The sequence below is a fragment of the Choloepus didactylus genome, chromosome 7, assembly GCF_015220235.1.
Source record: "Choloepus didactylus isolate mChoDid1 chromosome 7, mChoDid1.pri, whole genome shotgun sequence".
Classification (NCBI taxonomy): Eukaryota; Metazoa; Chordata; class Mammalia; order Pilosa; family Megalonychidae; genus Choloepus; species Choloepus didactylus.
This window is the reverse complement of record NC_051313.1, coordinates 150,917,111-150,936,033: the sequence shown is the minus strand read 5'-3', so window position 1 is coordinate 150,936,033 and position 18,923 is coordinate 150,917,111. Positions and strand designations below refer to the sequence as shown.

The 18,923-nt window shown below is 49.8% G+C and overlaps 2 protein-coding genes across 3 annotated transcripts in view; one reads left to right on the top strand and one right to left on the bottom strand.

Annotated features, from left to right (window-relative positions):
• Positions 1 to 4,230: 4,230 nt before the first annotated feature.
• On the top strand, positions 4,231 to 12,795 carry PSMG4 (proteasome assembly chaperone 4). The gene is made up of 3 exons (XM_037844598.1): positions 4,231 to 4,431; positions 7,803 to 7,878; positions 12,605 to 12,795. The coding sequence occupies exons 1-3, from the start codon at positions 4,258 to 4,260 to the stop codon at positions 12,724 to 12,726; spliced, it is 372 nt and encodes a 123-aa protein (XP_037700526.1). The 5' UTR covers positions 4,231 to 4,257; the 3' UTR covers positions 12,727 to 12,795.
• A 1,662-nt stretch (positions 12,796 to 14,457) lies between these two features.
• Positions 14,458 to 18,923, bottom strand: part of SLC22A23 (solute carrier family 22 member 23) — a 198,286-nt gene continuing 193,820 nt past the window's right edge. For both annotated transcript variants that reach the window (XM_037842557.1, XM_037842558.1), the window contains exon 10: positions 14,458 to 18,739. In XM_037842557.1, coding sequence (XP_037698485.1) covers positions 18,382 to 18,739 — 358 coding nt within the window. In that variant the 3' untranslated portion in view covers positions 14,458 to 18,381. The remainder of the gene's footprint in view (positions 18,740 to 18,923) is intronic.

Sequence of the window (18,923 nt, the reverse complement as noted above, 5' to 3'; positions counted from 1 at the left end):
TGGAGTTTAGAGTGTGGGATGTTTATTAGGGAGTGCCCTCGGGAGAAATCCTGTGATGGAGGTGGGGGGCAGGATTGGGTGGAGGGGAAAATCAAACTTCCTTGCAGGGAAAACTAAAACTGCATTACAGGCTCAACAGCCTTAGCTGACCCCAAAGGACATTCTGGAGCTAAAATGGCCGATGAGAGTTGTCCTGCTGGGCCAAAAAGAGCTGACCTTTATACTGCCACCTCCATCTGTCATTGGCTGGGGGCTTCACTGTGAAGAGTGAGACCTCGGGTAAGGCAGCTCTCTCTGTGGCTATTGCAGACTTTGAAGGAGGTGATACAGAAGGCTTTCTGCCAACAGCATATCCAGCAGCTAGGACAAGTACTTTCTTGAAGGGGGATCTTGGTGACATATGTCGGCATCCATCACAGTGTTCAGAGATGTCACCATGATTAGTTGGGTGAGGCTCCTGAAGACATGGGGAAGGATAGGGTCAGAGCACAGGTGGGCAGATTAACCTTCAACAAGAGGAGGGCATCTGTCACTATAATAGAGGAGGAAGATGTTTGACTAGAGGGACAAAGCACTGGGGAGGTCAAGCTTGATAATTTCTATTTTCCTTGTAAAACCAGAAGCAGAATCATCTGCTGACCTTGGCCCTGGGTTGAGTTAGGACTTGGGGTGGGTGAGGACAGTCCTTAAGGAGAATGAGAGAGGACATGAACTGGGGACTGCAGAGCAGAGTCTAAGGGGCAGCTGATGTTGGGGGCATGTCTTAGTTTTCCAGCTGTGACAAATACCTCACAATGAACTGGCTTAAATAACAAGAATTTGTTGGCTCATGGTTTCAGAGGTTAGAAGTCTAAAATTGAGGCATCAGTAAGGTCATGCTTTCTCCCTGAATTCTGTGGTGTTCTGGTGCTGGCTTACAGCGATTAATGGGTTTCCTTGGCTTGCATCTCTGCCTTATGTTACGTGACCATCTCGTTCTCCTTGTTTCTGCCTTTCTGATTTCTGCTGACTTCTGGCTCCTTCCTGTGGCCTTCAACTGACTGCATCCAGGAGAATTTCTTCTACTTGCAAAGGACTAGAGTAATACAGATGAAGCCGCAGCCTAATTCAATTTGACTATACCTAAACAGGATTTTAGAAGATCCCATGCACAAATGAGTCCACACCTTAACTGATAATTCATTTTCAAAGGGTCCTATATACAATGGGTTTACACCCACAGGAACACAGATAAAGATGCCTTTTGTTGGGGTACATGATTCAATCCATGACAGGGCATGACTGGTTGTGGCTGCTGGTTCAGGTGGTTTTCGCCAGAAGTGCTCTGAGCTCAGCTGTAGGAGCAGAGAGGAGCAAGTGTTGGTTTGCACTGAGTGGATGTGGGGGAGGATAGTGAGGCAATCAGGTGTTACCTAGTTGCCATAGTTTCCCCCAGATGGTTCTTTAAGATGCTTTAAGGATAAATCCTCCATTTGAAAATTTTATTTGTTTTCTAGGGGGATGGAGTATTAGAGGGCATGAAAGACAAGTGGAGGTGTGAGTGGGATCATTTGTCCCATTATAAAACTTTAGCTCATCTCCCCATATTCTGTCCCACTCCTTCATTGTAGCTGCAGGCTCCAAGCTTGGAGCCCCTCAGGTTCTGCCAGCTGGGTTACTTTCCTCTTTTACACCTCTGGCCATATTCCTCTGTGGCTCCCTCTGCCTGCTGTTTCATTAAAGAAGGCTCTGATACTCACTTTCTTTCTTCCCAAAATGGATTGGAATCCCTTGTCTACAGAAAGCTCTCTTCCCATTCTCTTCACTGCTTGGGGATTATATGTTATAATTCATTTACTATCATAATGATAGATTTTGGTTAGAGGAAGAAGAGATGATATGTGTGTGCTCAATGTTACCTTCCTGAGTCAGAAACTCTTTTAGATAAAACTGTGACTGGCACATAATACCCCTCAACACATGCAGTATGAGCAGATGAAAATGGATTTTATTCCTATTTATTTCTCCAACAAGGCTAAGCACTGCCTATATTGAGTAGGGAATCAATAATATCTTGAATGCCTGATGATATTGAGCATCTTTCCCTGTGCTTTTTTGTCATCTGTGTATCTCCTTTGGTGAAGTGCCCATTCAAATCATTTGCCCATTTTTAAATAGGATGTTTTTTGTTGTTGTTGTTGTTGTTATTGAGTTTTGAGAGTTCTTTACATATTCTGGATACAAAACCTTTATCAGATATATGCTTTTTAATGATTTTCTCCCAGTCTGCAACTTGTCTTTTTCTTTTAGCAGTCATCTTTTGAAGAGCAGAAGTCCACTTTATCAATTTGTTCTTTTATGGATCACGCTTTTCATGTCTTAACTAAAAAAATCTTTGTCAAATTCAAAGTTACTGGGGTTTTATCCTATGTTTTCTTTTTAGAAGTTTTATAGTTTTAGGTTTGGGTCTGTGATCATTTTGAGTAAATTTTTGTGTATGATGTGAGGTAGAATTGCAAAGAAATGCAATTAAAATCACAAGATACCTCTACAATCCTATTAGAATGGCTAACATTAAAAAGATTATTCACTATTTTGTGACAATGTGGAGGAACTGGAACTCTCGTACACCGCTGATATGAAAGGAATATGGTACATCATGATGGAAAATGTGCTGGCAGTTTCTTAGAAAGTCAAACATATACTTATCATATGATCCAGCCATTCCATTCCGAAGTATTTACCTACAAGTAATGAAAGCATATGTCCATACAAAGACTTACTTGTATACCTTTGCTTACAGCAGCTTTATTGTAATAGCCAAAACCTGGAAACAACCCAAACGAACATTAACAAGTAAAGGGATAAACAAATTGTGGTATAGCGAAAGAATGGAATACTATTCAGCAATAAAAAGGAAAGAACTATCAGTGTGCACAACAACATGGATGAATTTCAAAATAATCTTGCTGAGTGAAAGAAGCCAGACAAAATTGTACATACTCTATGATTTCATTTATATAAAACTCAAGAAAGTGCAGGCTAATCTATAGTGAAGGAATACAGATCAGTGGTGATGGGAGGGAAAGTAGGAGGGAGGGATTACCAAGGGGTTTAAGGAAACCTTTGGGGGTGAGGGACACATCCACTATCTTGATTGTAGTGATGTTTTCCTGGGTTATACGAATTTGTCAAAACTTCAAAGGGTACACTTTAAATACATGCAGTTACAGTATGTCAATTACACCTTACTTAATAAAGCTGTTAAAAATATTTACTTGAAAGTTAACTATATTATCAGAATACTGATAATTAGCAAATGGAACAAAACTGTATTTATTCCCTTAAATTTCAATTTAGTAAACTCAGACCTATGACAGATTTAAAAGCCAAACTCTGATGGTTCTGGCTTAAACTCCAACAGTGAAGCTGACAAAGCGGGCCCTGTTTTCTTTGACCAGGAGCGCTCTCCCTTAACCCTCTGAAGGCTTCCTTATTTCAGCTCTGTGCATTGCAAGATAAAGAGTCCCTCGGCAGGGATGATGACGGCCACCACTCTCTGCTCTTCCTTTGTCCTCTCTCGTTGCCTTTCTTGTTGCAAATGAAGACGCTGAGTCTTACAGAGGCTGAAAGGTTAGCCCAAGGCCCGTGCTTGCACAGGATTCCAGCTCCGGTGGTCTGAGTCCAAAGACACCTACACATCCTCCCGCCGCCTTAGGACAGTTTCCTTTGAAGGCTTTCTCTCAGTATCCTTGCCAGGAGGAAGGCTTTCCTTGGAGTTACAGGGCTGCTAGGACGAGGAGGATATCGGTAAAGCGAATCAAACCAAACTGTGATGGAGGGGGCTCTTCTCGCTGCTCCAGGAACTTAATTAAAAAGTGATTTTCTTTTGAGGGCGACGTTTCATGATCCTAGCTTCGGCACTTGAGTTCATGCATGAATAATAATAGGCTTGCTGCACAGAAAAGGAGCGGACTCTGTCCACGGGGAGAGCAGGCTTCCCGGCACAACTGAGGCTCGCCCCAAATGGGGTAGAGGTAGGTAGAGGCAAGCCCAAGGTGACAGAAGATGCGGGCCCTCAAATAGCGACCGGACGCCATTCTGGAAGCTTAAGTGTCTGGCCCCGCCGGGCCCCGCCCCCTCCTGGGGCTGAAAGCGGAAGCCGCTCGATTGCTCGGCGCTCGGCGGCTCGGGCCTGGCGGCTGGCGCTCGGCGCTCGCGGACTCGTGTCTGGCGGCGGGCGCGCGCAGGGGCGGCGGGCGCGCGCGGGTCGGGCTCATGGAGGGGCCGTCGGGGGCCGCGGGCGGGGACGTGTCCGTGCACAACTTCAGCGCCAGGCTGTGGGAGCAGCTGGTCCACTTCCACGTCATGCGGCTGACTGACTCGCTCTTCCTGTGGGTGGGGGCCGCGCCGCACCTGCGCAACCTCGCCGTGGCCATGTGCAGCCGCTACGTGAGTGCAGGCGGGATGGAGGGGTCGAGGGTCAAGGGTCAGGGCGGGGAAGGGGGCATCGGTTCCCTAGGTGCGCGGGTGTCGCCGGCCTCCTAACCCCCTCAGGCCTCCCCCGACTTTTCTCGAGAAGTTTTAGGGAGCGGGGCGCTGTTAGGCCGGCAAGTGGGCGCCGGGGCCCGGCCCTCCCCGGGAGCCGCCCCCTCGCCGGCTCCTCCTGTCCCGGCTCTCTTCTGGGGAAATGCCACCTGTCCCGTAGCTTTCATACCATGTGTGTTTTGACCACACTTGCATTTATTTGCATCGCCAGCAGTCTCCTGTTTCCCCTCCTTTGCACTCCTGGGACTCCACATGGCGGTATAAGGGTCTCACCCTTCACATATTCAAGACCAATAACTTCTAAATCTTCCCGGCGAAATCTACTCCTCCCACAGCTATCCCTCTCTCTCCTAACGGCAGCTCCGTCCCTCCGGGTGCTCAGGGTGTCCTTACACCCGTGGACTCATCCTTGATGTCACCTGCCAAATCAGTGACTCTATAGGAACCCACTCCTCTCTCTCCTTCTGCATCTTGACCACCTGGGCCAGGCCTCCATCACCTCCTCTCCCCTGCCTGCTTCCACCTTTGCTCCCTGTGGCCAGTTCTCCACAGGGCAGCAGAGATGGATTTAAAACTGGAGTCAGACCTTGCCACTCCTCTGCTCAGAGCTCTGAAGAGGTAAGCTCGGAGTACAATCCAGGACCCCACAGGCTGCCTGTGACTGCTCCGATCTCCTCCCTTAACACTTGCTCCTGTTTGCCTCAGCCTGTCTGCACCCGTCCCCTCTGCAGATCACTGTCTGGCTCCCTCACGGGAGAAAAGGTGCACATTGTCTGTATTAGTTTTTGCATCCCCAGCGCCTGGCTCATGAGATACTGTTGCCTGTGAGTGAGGCCTTCTTCACCCTTCCTTAGGTTCCCCAGGGATGACTTCAGTAACCCAAAGTCAGGGAAGCAGTGAGGATTGTCATGTGAGGGGCCAGTCGGGGGCAGTGGGAATTAGAGGAGGGAGCTGTTAATTCTGCTTTGGAGTTTAGACAGTGTCGGCATTGGGACTTCAGGGTATCCTTGTGTGGTAGTCCTCTTCTCCGTCTCCATTCCCCTTACTGTTCTTTTCTATGTGTGTGTTTCCTTTTTCTTTCCTGGTGGGGCCTGGCAGGTGGGTCTTTGGGCATGTGGCAGTTCCTCTTTGAGGTGGCCTGGAGGGGCGGACGGTGCGGGCAGGGTTGGGGGGTCTGGCACTGTGGCGCCACCTCACCTTCTCTCCTTTTGCCTTCTAAGGCTTCCGTCATAAACAGCAGGTCAGGCCATGCCCCCTTGGTGCAGCACTGTTTTGGGGTATTGAGGAAGGGCCCCTCCTGGGGGTGCTTTGGGAGTGTGACCCCTGGTAGTCAGAGATCCCAGTAGGATGCATTTTCTCAATTGGAAATTCAAAGTCTGCCAGGACCAGTCCAGAAAAGGAAAAGGGCTACAGCTCAGGTAACAGACCTACCGAAAGCCCTGTTCCATTCACTGGCTACCTTGTGTGCCTGGTCGTTGCCTTCTTGGGGAAGAAGACCAAACCAACCTGGGAAAAGAGACACAGGCCACAGCTTAAGGCAGGAAATAAAGACCCCTTCCTTTGTAATAAAGTGTTACTAGAACGCAGCTGTTTCTATCCATATAGGTATCGTCTGTGGCAGCTTCCCCACCTTGACAGCAGAGTGGAGTTGTGCAGGCCCTATGAGCCACCGAGCCTGAATTACTGAGGCTCTGGCCCTTCACAGAAAACGTTGGCTTCACCGTGCATGGAGGATGTGAGGAATCCTTCCTCCCACCTTTTCCCCCTAAACCCGCTCACAAAAAGCAGGGCACTATGGGATGAAACTGCACAGCACCATTGCCCTCCCAGCTGCCCTGCCTCTTGTGCCTGGAGAGGCTGCTGAGCTAGGGTGGCATTCTCTTACAGCGCAGACCAGGGTGAGGGGCCGGCCTGGGGCGGCAGGACGTGGGCCCTGCGTCTGCCCACATAGTCTAGGACACGTTTGCCTGCGTGGGGGACAGTGATGTGGGTGCCCCAGCTACACTAGGACTCAGGCACATGTCTGCCAAGGAGGCCAGCTTGTCATTGTCCGATTTTGGAAATAATCAACCTTAAGAATGTGTATCAGTGTGGGGTTTTTATTTTTGTTTTTGGTGGGAAAAGGCAGCCCTGTTGAGGTGGATTTTCTTTTTCAGGAGATTTTAACTGAAAATAGTATCAGTATTCAGCTAAATGTTGAACTTGAACTATGTAAACAGCAAATTTATTCAGTAGGATCGTGTTTTTGCATCTTTTTCAACAAACAGGCATGAGTAAATGCTTTTGTTCTAATCCTGTGGTTTTTGGTCATTTTTCATAGCCCTGAACACGTTCTTGTTCTGTCTGTATCGAAGTTCCTTTGAACCCTTAGAAGACAAGAGGTTTGTACATAGCACCTTTCTGGTCAGCTTGGCCGTACCTGCCTGGGCTGGTGGTGGGTGGGCACTGACCCCCAGAGCCTCTGACTACACAAGTCCAGTCCCTCTAAAAACCTTGCCATGTCCCCAGATACTTAGACCTCTGTACTAAGGCTGTTTCTTCTAGAAGTCTGCTGTTTTATTAAGAGTAGCTTTGGCCATATTACAAGCAAGTGGGCTTTTCTTTTAAGCTAGATCCTTTTTAATGGTGAAGGGCTGTGTTTATATACCTTAGCATTATTTATATTGGTTCTTTGGTTTTATTGCCTCTTATCTGAGTGCTAGCCAAGTACATTTGGAAGTTTTATTTTCACTATTTGGACCCTGGTGGCTGGTGCCCGTTCCCCAAGTCCCAGCGCTCTTGTTGAACTTGCTGAATCCAGATGTGCCTTGTGGGGAGTGGGGTGTGTTCCTACAAGCCGAGATGGGGAGATTAGACCTCTTGCCTTAGCTGATGGCTTTGTGAGGGGCGAGGCTCTTGGCATCTGTGCTTGGGTTGGCTTTTTCCTTGCTGTGACCTTAACAATCTCGTTTGCTCCCCTCCTAGCTGTATCGTTTCCCTTCAGCGACTCTGGAGTTTCCCACACGGAAACAAGCCCGTAGGTCAAATGAAATTCTAGAACTTAACAGCTCTGTGGCTTTTCTTCTGTTTGTTACTGTGGAAGTCACCTCATGTGCATCAGGTGATGAGCCTTTTTGGCTGCTGACACAAATGCAAGCCCTTGTTTTTCTTGGTACATGTATTCTGACCTGTCAGAACCTGGCACTGCCACCTTCATAAGGAATCAGAGGCAGCAGAAACGCAGCCGAGCTGCTCTTGGGAGGAAACCAACACTGCATTCTTTGTTTTGCTTCTAGGACTCCGTCCCCGTGTCCACCTCCCTCCTTGGAGACACTTCTGACACGACGTCCACGGGCCTGGCCCAGCGTTTAGGTACGTACCGCTGGCCTGGGGCTGCCCACGGCGCACACACCCCTGTCCCGTAAGAGCAGTCCTGGGGCCTCACTGCTTCCTGGGACCAAAAGAAGGTCACTTTGGAGCAAAGAGCCTTTGCAGGAAGAGGAAAAGCAGCTGATTACCCACTACGTGAGCTCAGACTTTGGCACTGGGTCCCTGTGAGTCTCAGGGCCAGTACACTCCAGGGGAACCCCACATGACTGCTGGCTGCCGTCCAAGCTGACAAGTAACAGGCTTGTGGGGTTCCTTCCTGAGGTGTGTCTGCCTCCTCAGGTCCAGGAGAGAGCCTGCAGCTGGGCAGGGGTCCGGGGGCCTGTGCAATGGGCGCCCCAGCCATGGGGGAGCTGGCTGTCACTCAGCGTCATGCTGTCCAGTGCTTGGAAAGGAGCTCAGGGCTGGCTGAGGAACGCAGTGGAAAGTGGGTAGCGTGGTGGAGTACACGGGGTTAAAGGCTCCACCCCTCCCACTTCCACACTCCTGCTTTTCCCATAAATCCCCAGGCAGCGTGGGGAAGAATGTGCCTCCTGCCCTGAGTCGAGTGGCCCACCGCTAGGTAGTCTCCTGATTCTAGGCAGCCTCAACTTCCTCTGCAGCAGCTTGTTTTAGAATTACCTTTCAGCTCAGTGCCGGAATTAGCTGCTACACCCCACGGGGTCCCTTGCGCTGGGGAACACCAGTGGGTGAGCCCCAATCCCTAATCTGAGGAGGTTATGTTTCAGTTGTGGTAGATAACTACATATAAGGAAAATTCCATCAGCCCAGTCCCTGGTAAGTAGGAATTTATGTTTAAGTCATGCTGAGGTGCAGCCATGGAGCCAAGGAGGCACAGCAGGAGAGAGTGTCACATGCAGGTTGATGAGTAGCACGTTCTAGACTTGCCACACTGTGTTTTGGGCACAAGTCAGGTGGAGGTGGTGGTGTGGGGAGGTTGTCGGCATCCTAGGACTGTCCAGTGCACTTTCTCTCTAGCCTGGAGTTACAGAAACCTGATGAGCAAATGATTTAGGTAAATTTTCATTAGGAAGCAATTTCAGGTTTACAGAAAAGTTGCCCAAAAGGTACACAGAACTGCTTACCCTTCACTTGGATTTCACAATTGTTCCCATTCCCTCTCTCTGTTCATGTTGGTATTTTTTTCCCCGAGTCATGGAAAAGTGAGTTGAAGACATGATGCCCCTTTGCCTCTGAGTATGTCAGTGTGTATTTGTAAAGGTTTATGGGGTAATGCACTTAATAGTAAACAGATTACTACACACCCATCCCTGGTCACGTGAAGTTGTGGGAAAATGCTAATGTTTAGAGAGAGAGAACTGGAGGGCTTGCCACAGTGGGGGTGACAGGGCTTGCCTGGTGCATCCAGGTAAGAAGATGACGTTTTATTCCGAGAAAGTTAAGCACCTTGCTTAGGCTCGGACATCTCCTCCAGATGGAGGCCTTATGTCAGCAAAAAAGAGCTTGAGGTCAGGGGGGACCCAGGAGAGGGTCATCCTGCACTGCCCTGTGCCCTGCTGGTCAGTTGTCTGGATCTATGGTTGTCTGGAGGGGTAGTAAGAATGGGGGGATGTCTAAAAACAGTATTTATAAGGAAGATGAAAGGAAGAAGGCCTCTTAGCCAGGAAGAGAGATGACTTTAGGACCACAGAAGCATTTGGAGGACTCTGGTGGGTCCTCTTATTCCATGTGGCTCTGGGGGCAGAGCTAGGTGTGTGGGCAGACATGTTTTTGCTCCCTGCAAGACCGATCTTAGCAGTTAGAGTGGCTGAAATCACAGTGGGCTGCCTGGAGGGGAGGGGCTTTCCTGCCACTGAAGGAGGGCAGCACAGCTGGTGGGGTTCCATGGGTCACCTGTCTGGCAGTGTTTCTACAACACCCTCGACTTGTTTCTGATCATCCCAAAACTTGTGATTCCCAGACCTTCTCCTGTCCCCACAACACCTGGGAAATGGCCATATTGGGGCAGTGTGCTGGGGTAACCAGATGAGGCCCTGCACCCTGGGGACCGAGCCCCCCGCCTCTTGGCAGCCCATGGCATCCCGCAAAGGAGCAGGAAGCCCTGGTCCAAGTACTGTCAGCTGTTCTTCCAGCGCCGGCTTGTAGGACAACTGAACAGCTGCTTCTGTTCAACCCAGTTGTGAACACACGTTCTGTCACAGTTTAACCTCTCTGAAATCAGATGCGTCTTATAATTGACGGCATGGCAGTTTAATTGGCACAGAAGTTAGCCACAAGAAAAGTCATAACTAGTAACATCTTTGCTTCAGTAAGATACAATGTTATTTTTCTACTTCTGTTTGCTTATGTTGTGACAGCGTTGCTTTCTATTTTAGCATTGCAAAATGCTGCTTGGAGAGTTAAGTAGACATATGTGGTCTGGCCTGGGAAGTTAAGCCCCCATGGATAATACGGTTTCATGGCAGAAAGCTGACTTAATAAATATTCTTTGGAAAACACTCTAGGTGAAAGTTGGGGGACTATCGGGAAATTCAAGATCTAAAAAATCGCTATCTGGAGATTTAAGATTCTGGTGGCCTCACCTGGTTGGGACCTTTGCCCTCAGGGACTGTCTTTCTTTCTGTTAGGAGAAGTGTCTGCCTCTTCTCCCACTAGGCCTTGACTTGCTAGAGGCCCACATAGGCCACAGTAATTATTAGAGTGACAGCATGCAGGGCTCCCTCTGTTCTGAGCGTGGGGGCAGGCAGTTCCTGCGGGGCTCCCTTTACATCTTTACTGACTGTGAGGGATTCACCTCCGAACCCATATCACAGATGTGTGCCACCCCCCAGCACAGCACCTTTCACACAGTGGGGGTGTGCTCAGGGGCATTAACTAATGGACGAATAAAGACCCAGGGCAGGGGGAAAGCGGGTTGGACGACTTTGAAGACCTCTGTTTGCATGTGCCCCTGGGAAGTGCTCTCTTTCACGGACCTGTAAAGAGTGTTTAATCCGTGGCTTTGCATTTTGTTCATCAACGTTTATCAGTTACCTGTTAATCCAGTGATCATGTAAGTTGTTGTCCACGTTGGGACACTTGCTAGAGTGAAAGGGGTGCAGTTAGTAGTTAAGCTGGGACAACAGCATGAACTGCAACTGTGTTGGGGTAACTGAGCTGTGCTCCACCAACTATGAGCTAGACATCTGTGGGGCACTGGAAAAAAACAAATCAGTCCCACTCCCCATGTTTTTAGGGAGCCCTTGCTCTATTGGAGGAGACAGACATAGAAGTATTTGTAATAAGATGTGAGAAGTGTGGCAGTCGGGGTGCTTGGGGGCTTTGGGGAGGCAGGGGCCCTGGGAGGACTTCAGAGAGAAGCTGAAGTTGGAACTCAGCCCCAGGGGCTCAGTGGGTGTTTGCTTGCTAGATTGGGATGGGAGTGGCCAGGAAGTCCCTGGAAACATGAGGACCCTTAGGTGGGCTGTGTCTGCCCACCCCCCCCAAGTTCTAACACCCATGCTACTCATCTGGGAGTTTCCAAGGCCCAAATGGGGCAGGGAGAAGGAAGAGCATGAGGTGGTTTATTGAAGATGTGAGCTGAGACACGGAGTGTCCTTGGGTCAGAGGGGCGGGCTTGCCTGTCATCTTCTCCATAGGTGAGTCAGGTGCCCTGGCAAGAGGCTGATGGAAGGCAATGAGGCCTAGTGCCCTCTCCGCTCACAGTCTCAGGCATGTCACCCCATTCATGAGGGAAAGGCCTTGGGTCTGCCCCTCCTCATTTTACACAAGGGGTTCCAGGTCTTCTGAAGCCACCGGGGAGCCCACAGCCACAGACAGGGCAGAGCCATGCCACGGAGACGACCCAGGGCTGCGGTGTGCCCTGAACCACAGTTGGAGCGTGGGGAAGTGCGTGTGCTGCCCTGGTTCCTGCTTCCCTCTCTGGTGAGGGTCTCCTGAGGGGGGCTGATGGATGGCGGGGATCATGCCAGTGTGGGCTGCAAAGTGGGCTGGAGGCCCCTCGATGGCAAAGAGGAATTTCTCAACTGCCCTTGGCCTGGAGGGAGGCCAGCCTGGAGGGCCCTGGTGGGCACCGGCACAACTGGCACTTAGCTGGTTTAGGTTTGTCTTCAGTTCAGATTCCGGGCATGGGGCTCAGCCTGGTTTTTGCAGTTGTATCATTTATCTGCACCATTTATCACTGGTTCTGTAGAAAGGGGCTAAAATCCATATTCAACATCAAATCTAAAGTTATCCATTGTCTGTATACACAGATATAATAGAAGTGCAGTGATTACTTCCTGGAGGGGCTTGGAATTGGTGGAGGGAATGGTGCTAAAGGTGAAATTTATTATTTTACTTTAAATACTTTGATATTATATTATCCATGCTTTTGAAATTAAAATGAAAAAAAAAAAAAACAACCCTCTACGTCAAGCAGCTTTCAAACTTTAGTGTTCAGGGTCCCCTGGAGGGCTTGTTCCACAGATTGCTGGGTCCCACCACCAGTGTTTTTGTAGATCTGAGGGAGCCTGTGAACGAGCATCTCCACCCAGTTCCCAGGTGACGTGGATGTGCTGCTCTGGGGCCTGCTGAGAAACGCTGTTCTAGAAACTAGGAAGGGGCCCAAGCGCCCTTGTCTGCCTCCGCAACAGCTGTCTGAAGGGAGCTATCCCAATTAGAACATTTCCTCTGTCCTGAAAATCCCGTTCTCAGGTGGGGCATGCGGCTCTTTCCATGACAGGCATGTCAGCGTGTTTTCTCTTTTTAGCCAGGAAGACCAACAAACAGGTGTTTGTCAGCTATAACCTCCCCAACACAGACGGCAGCTTTGCCTTGCTGGTGGAAAACAGGATCAAGGAAGAAATGGAGGCCTTCCCAGAAAAGTTCTAGCTGACCGGCAGAAGTGAAGATTTGTAACTTATGTACAATATAATTTTTAAATAAAGTGATTGCATCCCACAGTTTGTGTGTTTACATTTCATCTTTAAAGTGTTAGTCTTACAAGCTTTCCTTCTTCACTTCCCCAGGGTTTGGGCCCTTAGGCTCATATTGATTAATCAAGGGAAGGAGAGAAACAGGAATAGGAAGTAAACATTTTTCTCTCAGAGAGAGGTTTACTGGGGCTTCCATTTTGTTGGGATTGAAGGGGGGGGGCTAGTCTAATATTCCAAGGAAGAGTTAAAATTCTTGTTGGCTCTAATAAGTACATTCCCAATTAGAATTAAGGTTATAAGTCTTCATTTTTTATGGATCCAAATGCTGTAGCTCCTCCTTGCTCTTCTGTTATTATTTCATAGTGTTTTCTTTTGTCCCAAGTTCCAAGTTCCTATTTTGGTCATCTTTAATCCTTAGTGTTTTTTCCCTACCACCTGAAATGGATTCCAATCTTCTTTCTAGCACCACATGCTACACATTTCCCTTTATATCCTTTTCCCATGAAAGCCAGTATTTCATGGGTCAGAGTTCCAGGGGACCTTTCACCAGTGACCCTTTGGGTCTGCAACCCATATATCGAAGCTTTGAAAGGGAGGTTGAGAACCACGGGCAAAGAACTTTCTAATCTCCAAGGTGCATCTGGCTCCTTTTGTTACTGGATGTGGATAGTTAGGGCCCTGGGTAGGTTGAATTATATACTCCAGGGAAAAAAACAATATGTTCTTAATCTTAATCCCATTCCTGTGGGTGTGAACCTATTGTAAATAGGACCTTTGGAAAATCAGGGTGGGCCTTAATCCTATCATTGGAGGATTTATAAAGAAAGCACCACTGGGGAGGAGCCAGAAGCTGGAAGTCAATGGGATGCGGAAGAGTGAGGAGAGGATGTTGCTATGTGATGGGAAAACCAAGGAACCCAAGGACTGCCTGCTAGCTAGAACACTTCTGATCCCCAGAAGCAAGCCTTGTAGCCTCTGAGCATGTGAAGCAATAGATTCCTGTTGTCAAGCCAACCCACTGCGAGGGCTTTGTTATGGCAGCCGAGAAACGAAGACAGGGCTGATGACACATTTCATGCAGCGGCAGAAATCGTCCATTGAGCAAGTGGTTGGCACCATGGCGGTGGTGACACTTCAGCCAAGACTTGCAGGCTCTTCAGAGAGTAAATGTGGGGTTCAGCAACCCTCACCTCTTGTACAGACTTAACTGCACTGACCTCTGAGGACCACAGCCAGTCACTGGAAAGTACAGCAGCACCTCTCTGGGAATAACAAGTAACACAAAGTCAGGGCTATGGAGAGAAGAGTTTGGTATAAATACTTTATTAAAGAAATAATGTTTTCTGGTTAAAAAATACTACATTAAGAGACTTTGGGGTTACCAGTCTTTCCTCACAGAATCACAGTGTACGATATTCATTCCTGGACCTCTCTAGGAACCCTCAGGCTGTGGAGGAGCAGAACACGAGGAGGCGAGAAAAAGATTCCTCCTAAATTTACGGATGGCCACACGTCTCTCAGGTGGCCCGAGACTGGCGCTCAGGAAGCAGCTCACGTTTAAGGCGCGCTCTGCCACTGACCGCCTGGGACAGCGAGGGCTCTCCAAGCGAAGCGAGGGGACGCCAATCCCTCTGGGGCCAGAGTGCAGACGCAGTTTACAGCAAGGTTAAATAGTGATGCCCGGAGATTTGAATGAACAGGGAGCATTTTTATTACTCATGGTGGTAGTGAAATGTCCTTCATTGGATACCATCAGATGAGGTAGGGAAGACATTCCAGAGGAAGTTTGTTAATGGGGCAACATTTTATTTCTGTACATTTACATAGAAATTTCCCCCCAGAGTTACAACAGAGGTGACATCATGCAGACATTTAGCTTTGTACGACGGTTCTGGACTCGATTTAAGCTTGTGCTATGGCTGAGCACCACCAGACGGCACAATCAACACGTACACAGTAACACGTTTCTCACCTTAAAACCTAATCTGAAACAGTCGGGGTCGCAGCTAGGACCGGAGGGAGGGGAGAGACCCCACTGGACATAATACACTGGACTGCTTTCCCACAACGTTATGCACAATACATTAAAGTGAAGCTTTGTCCTTCAAAAGACATCCAGGCCCGGCCTGGGACTTGCCCCAAGTGCGCTCGTGCGCCACCCAGGGCTGGGCTGTGGGACGTCACAAACACGGCTCGTGGCACTTCCAGTTCAGCGACTTTGTCGTTTGGCTCTAGGAAGCGGTAATGTCTGAGTGCAGTCCTCCCTTTATGAGGTTTTTATTTGCTTGCTTTCTGTTCTGTGGCCAAACCAGCTTACCAGTCAGTCCCTTCCCTCCAGTTGCAGATAATTAGACTCTTTAAGAAAACAAAACATTTCAAGTTCATTCCTTATTGTCTTGGATGCTAATATGTAGGGTAATTGATGAGAATCATTGACATCCGGAAAAGGAAAAAAGAAGATACATCCAGCCCTGTCTCAGTCGTTCACATTTGTGCATAATTTATTGAAAGGGGACCCGCGCTCCCTGATGTTTAGAGTTAGAAGAGGATGCACAGAATGGTGGGGGAAGGTGAGGGGAGGGAGAGTGGCTGGAGCATGGATCTTCTCCCTGGGAGGGGGTGTGGAGGGCTGACTCAAAGTGGCAGGTGCCTGAGAAGTGTTTTCCCTAAGGACCGCTGAGGAAACAGGACAGAAGGTTTTCTAGCAGGACAGACTGGAGGTGGGGGATGGCGGCCCAGCCCCTTCCCACAAAGTAGGGCAAGACCAAATGTGTGTTTGGGCAGCATGCCTGGCTGTCTTGTTGCCAGACTCAAGGGGTCTCCCCATGGAGGAGCTTTTCTGCTTCGGCTACATTGATTTAAAATGTTCCTTAAGAGCTTCAGATTCCCCTAAGCTGAAACAGCCAGCAGAGATGGAGCTCAGCCTCGTCCTTGCTGTTCACAGACAGAAAAGCTGCAGATGCCACGTGCAGGGGTCACTGGCAAGTCAGTCTCAGCTCACTAACACCCGCTAGACTTTGGTTATGGAAACAGCCCTCTCCTCTGCTCCGAGAGCCCAGCCCTCAGAACTGGCTTCTCTGCCAGACATCTGCTGAATCAGTCCTGACTACTGAGACAGACAGTATCGTCCTTGTCGGGCCTGTGTTTTTATTGTCATTTGAGATGGAGGTCAGAGACCCTGGAACAGAAGTTTGAGTGCCGTACCTTGCCACCACCTTCTTAGAAGTTACTGCCAGCACTCTATAGCTTCGACATATTTCTCAACAAAGCGCTACCTGAGCTATCCCCAGGTAAAGATGCTCACAGTTCCTGTTTGAAAAGTCTCTCCACGGCACAGTAAACGGATTGCGAGGTGTCCTGGGACACGCAGGGCTCCCCCGCCTTCCCACCTTGCCAAATGGCCTGGCTGCCGTCTATGCCAAACACTGTCCTGAACGGCGTTTGCTGCCGGTGGCTCTGCAGCAAGGACTCTTAAAAAAAAAAAAAAAGGCAGAAGGCATTTCACGAGTTTGGCACGCGAAGGCTGCACACATCTAAAAAAAGGCCTTTGTAAAGGTGAATGTGGGCTAACATGGAAACATGGAACAGCAGCGACTCAAAGAAAGAGATCAATGCAGATGAGGGGAGCTGGGCTTGGAGTCGGTCGAGCTGAATGGTCATTGGAGCCCCATTCCCAAGTACTTGGTTCCTGAGCAAGGCTCTTGCAGCTCCAGGCATTGGTGGATGAGACTGTGTCTCGGGGCTGTCTGCCTCCCTTGCAACCTCTTTATCGAGTCAATGACATTGTACCATTTTTGAAGGGGAAAAGTGGGTGGAAGAAGCAAGCGGCAGACCAGGTGAGAAGGTGGAGAGGGAGAAAAGGGCAGGTTGAGTGAACCTCTTTCCTGGCTGTCTGGATTCCAGCTACCGTTAGTTGGAAGTCATCTAATTGCTGAACACAGGCCCTGGACCAAGGCTTCCCTGGAAGGACGTGGCCCACGGCAAAGCTGTGCACCAAGGAGAGAAAGGCGGCCAGCAGGAGCCTCTTGCTCAGAACGCCCTCGGAATTGTAGGAAGATCCCATGGCCATCAGGAAAAGGCCAGTGACTGTTGCTACAAAGCGGCATCTACCTGAGCCAATAAGGCTTGTTTCTCAGAGGAGCCGACCTCTGGGGCCACCTTGGTGTCCTTGAGGAAGCCTCCAAGTCTCCTCTGAGCCACCCCTGTGGACAGGTGGAAGAGCTCGACCCGAAAAGGCCAGGGGAAACCACTGCTAGGACAAAACACAGAACAGAATCACAACCCTTGGATAGTGGAGCCGGATGGGTATTGACCTTTGGTTAATTATTGCTTTCTCTGAACTTCTCTTGATGCTTGTAAGAGGCTGGGTGGAAGGTGGACTCACCTGTGAGAAATCTCTCTCCTTGCCCTGGGTGCCCCCCTCTGAGCCAATGGAAGTGATGAGAAGCAGGTGGTGGAAGGGGGGGACACCAAAGGAAGGTGTGAGGAAGAACAGCGGCTCTTGAGGAAAATTTCCCGCAGGTTTTCCAGTCTTTGGGCGTGAAGTCAGTGAGAGTTGACGGTCATCCAAGCTGGTGATTTCCTACGAGGTGTGTGCTCTAGGTGTGGGTAACAGGTGATGGTTTGGGAGAGCAGCTTGCTCTCTCCTGTGGATTTAGTCTATTTTAGTGAGTTTGTCCTATTATTTTTAGTTCAGAAAGTAGCCAGGTTTTCAAGTAGTGCCGGCCAAAAAAAAAAAAAGAAAAAAAAAAATCTGGCTGTGAAAGAGGAGAGATTCCTGCTGGAGCTAAATCTGGATGAATAAAAAGGAAAGTGTTGCAGATCTCAGCACACTTGCTTGCTCATCGTGTACTTAAGTACGAAGACCTGGTGTCCGGAAACGGTGGCACAGCAACCACCGATCATTTCACATTTTCCATGAAATGCTCACGCTTTCCCCCAAAGAGCATCCAGCATTCAGTACAAAAGGTTGGCCCTGAAGGAAAGACTAAGCTGGTTTTAATGGTATCTGTGAACTGCTTTCCCCCAAACACATGGAACAGAAGCATTTACCTTACAGACAGGAAAAAAAGGACAAAAAAGAAAGAAAGAAAAAAAATACACAGACTCTAGCAAAAACCTGATTAATTTACATTTCACTCTGTCTGTCTGCAGTCCTGGAAATGGTTCACTGTGGTGTTCTATGTCTCTGACTTTGGGTGGGCGGGCAGGCAGCCTTTGGGGTTGGGGGCCCCCCAGTAAACCATTTGGCAGTCCCGAGTGGGGGTGGCGGTGGTTAGTAGTGTGTTTGCCCTCCAGAGAAGAGAAGTAGCCACTGAGTTCATCACTGAAGTGTCTTCCTTGGAATGGCCGGGCTTCTCTTTCGAAGGAGGTGGTTTCATTTTGGGCTCACTGAGAGGAAAGGGAGTTAAAGTGCTTCTTGTAAAAATGACCAAAATAAATACAAACATTTCATGGCAGAAAAGAAAGTCTCTGAAGGGTTATTAACATCGAGTCTCCCTCCTGCAAACACACGCGCCTTCGGCTTTGTGACAGACACCGCTTTCCCCACCAGGCGGCAGGTGGCTGCTCACGCGCCTGCACACCTGGGCGCCGCCCCACCTGGCCGCGGCTACATGGACTTCATGCCGTTGACCGTGGCGTTGTCCGGCAGCCGGTCCGCGGCCGCCGGCACGTCGTGCAGGCCCGAGTAGTCCTTGAGCTCGGCGTTGGTCAGCAGCAGGGGCTGCTCGCCCTTCTTGTGCGGCAGCAGGGGCTGCCGCGTGTAGTGCTCGCCGTTGGAGAGGTTCTCGGGCAGGTTCTGGTTGCGGCTCTCGGGCAGCAGGAGGATGCAGATGATGCAGATGAGCGTGCAGCAGGCGAAGATGATGTGGTGCAGGAAGTAGCCCTTCTGGTTGTGCAGCTCGATGATGGGCGCCGTGAGCATGCCGAAGCCCGCGCTGGCCAGCACCAGTCCCAGCCCGCCGCACCTGCCGAGGAAGGGCGCACAGGTGAGAGGCCGGACGCAGGCGCCCCGACGGGCAGAGGGGCTTGGCTGGGGGCCAGAGCTGGACGCTGCCACCCCTCCTTAAACGCCGCACCATCCCCCCTCTGCCCACGACTCCCCAGCCCACGCTGCACCATCCCCCACCTCCGCCCTCGCCATCTCCCCCC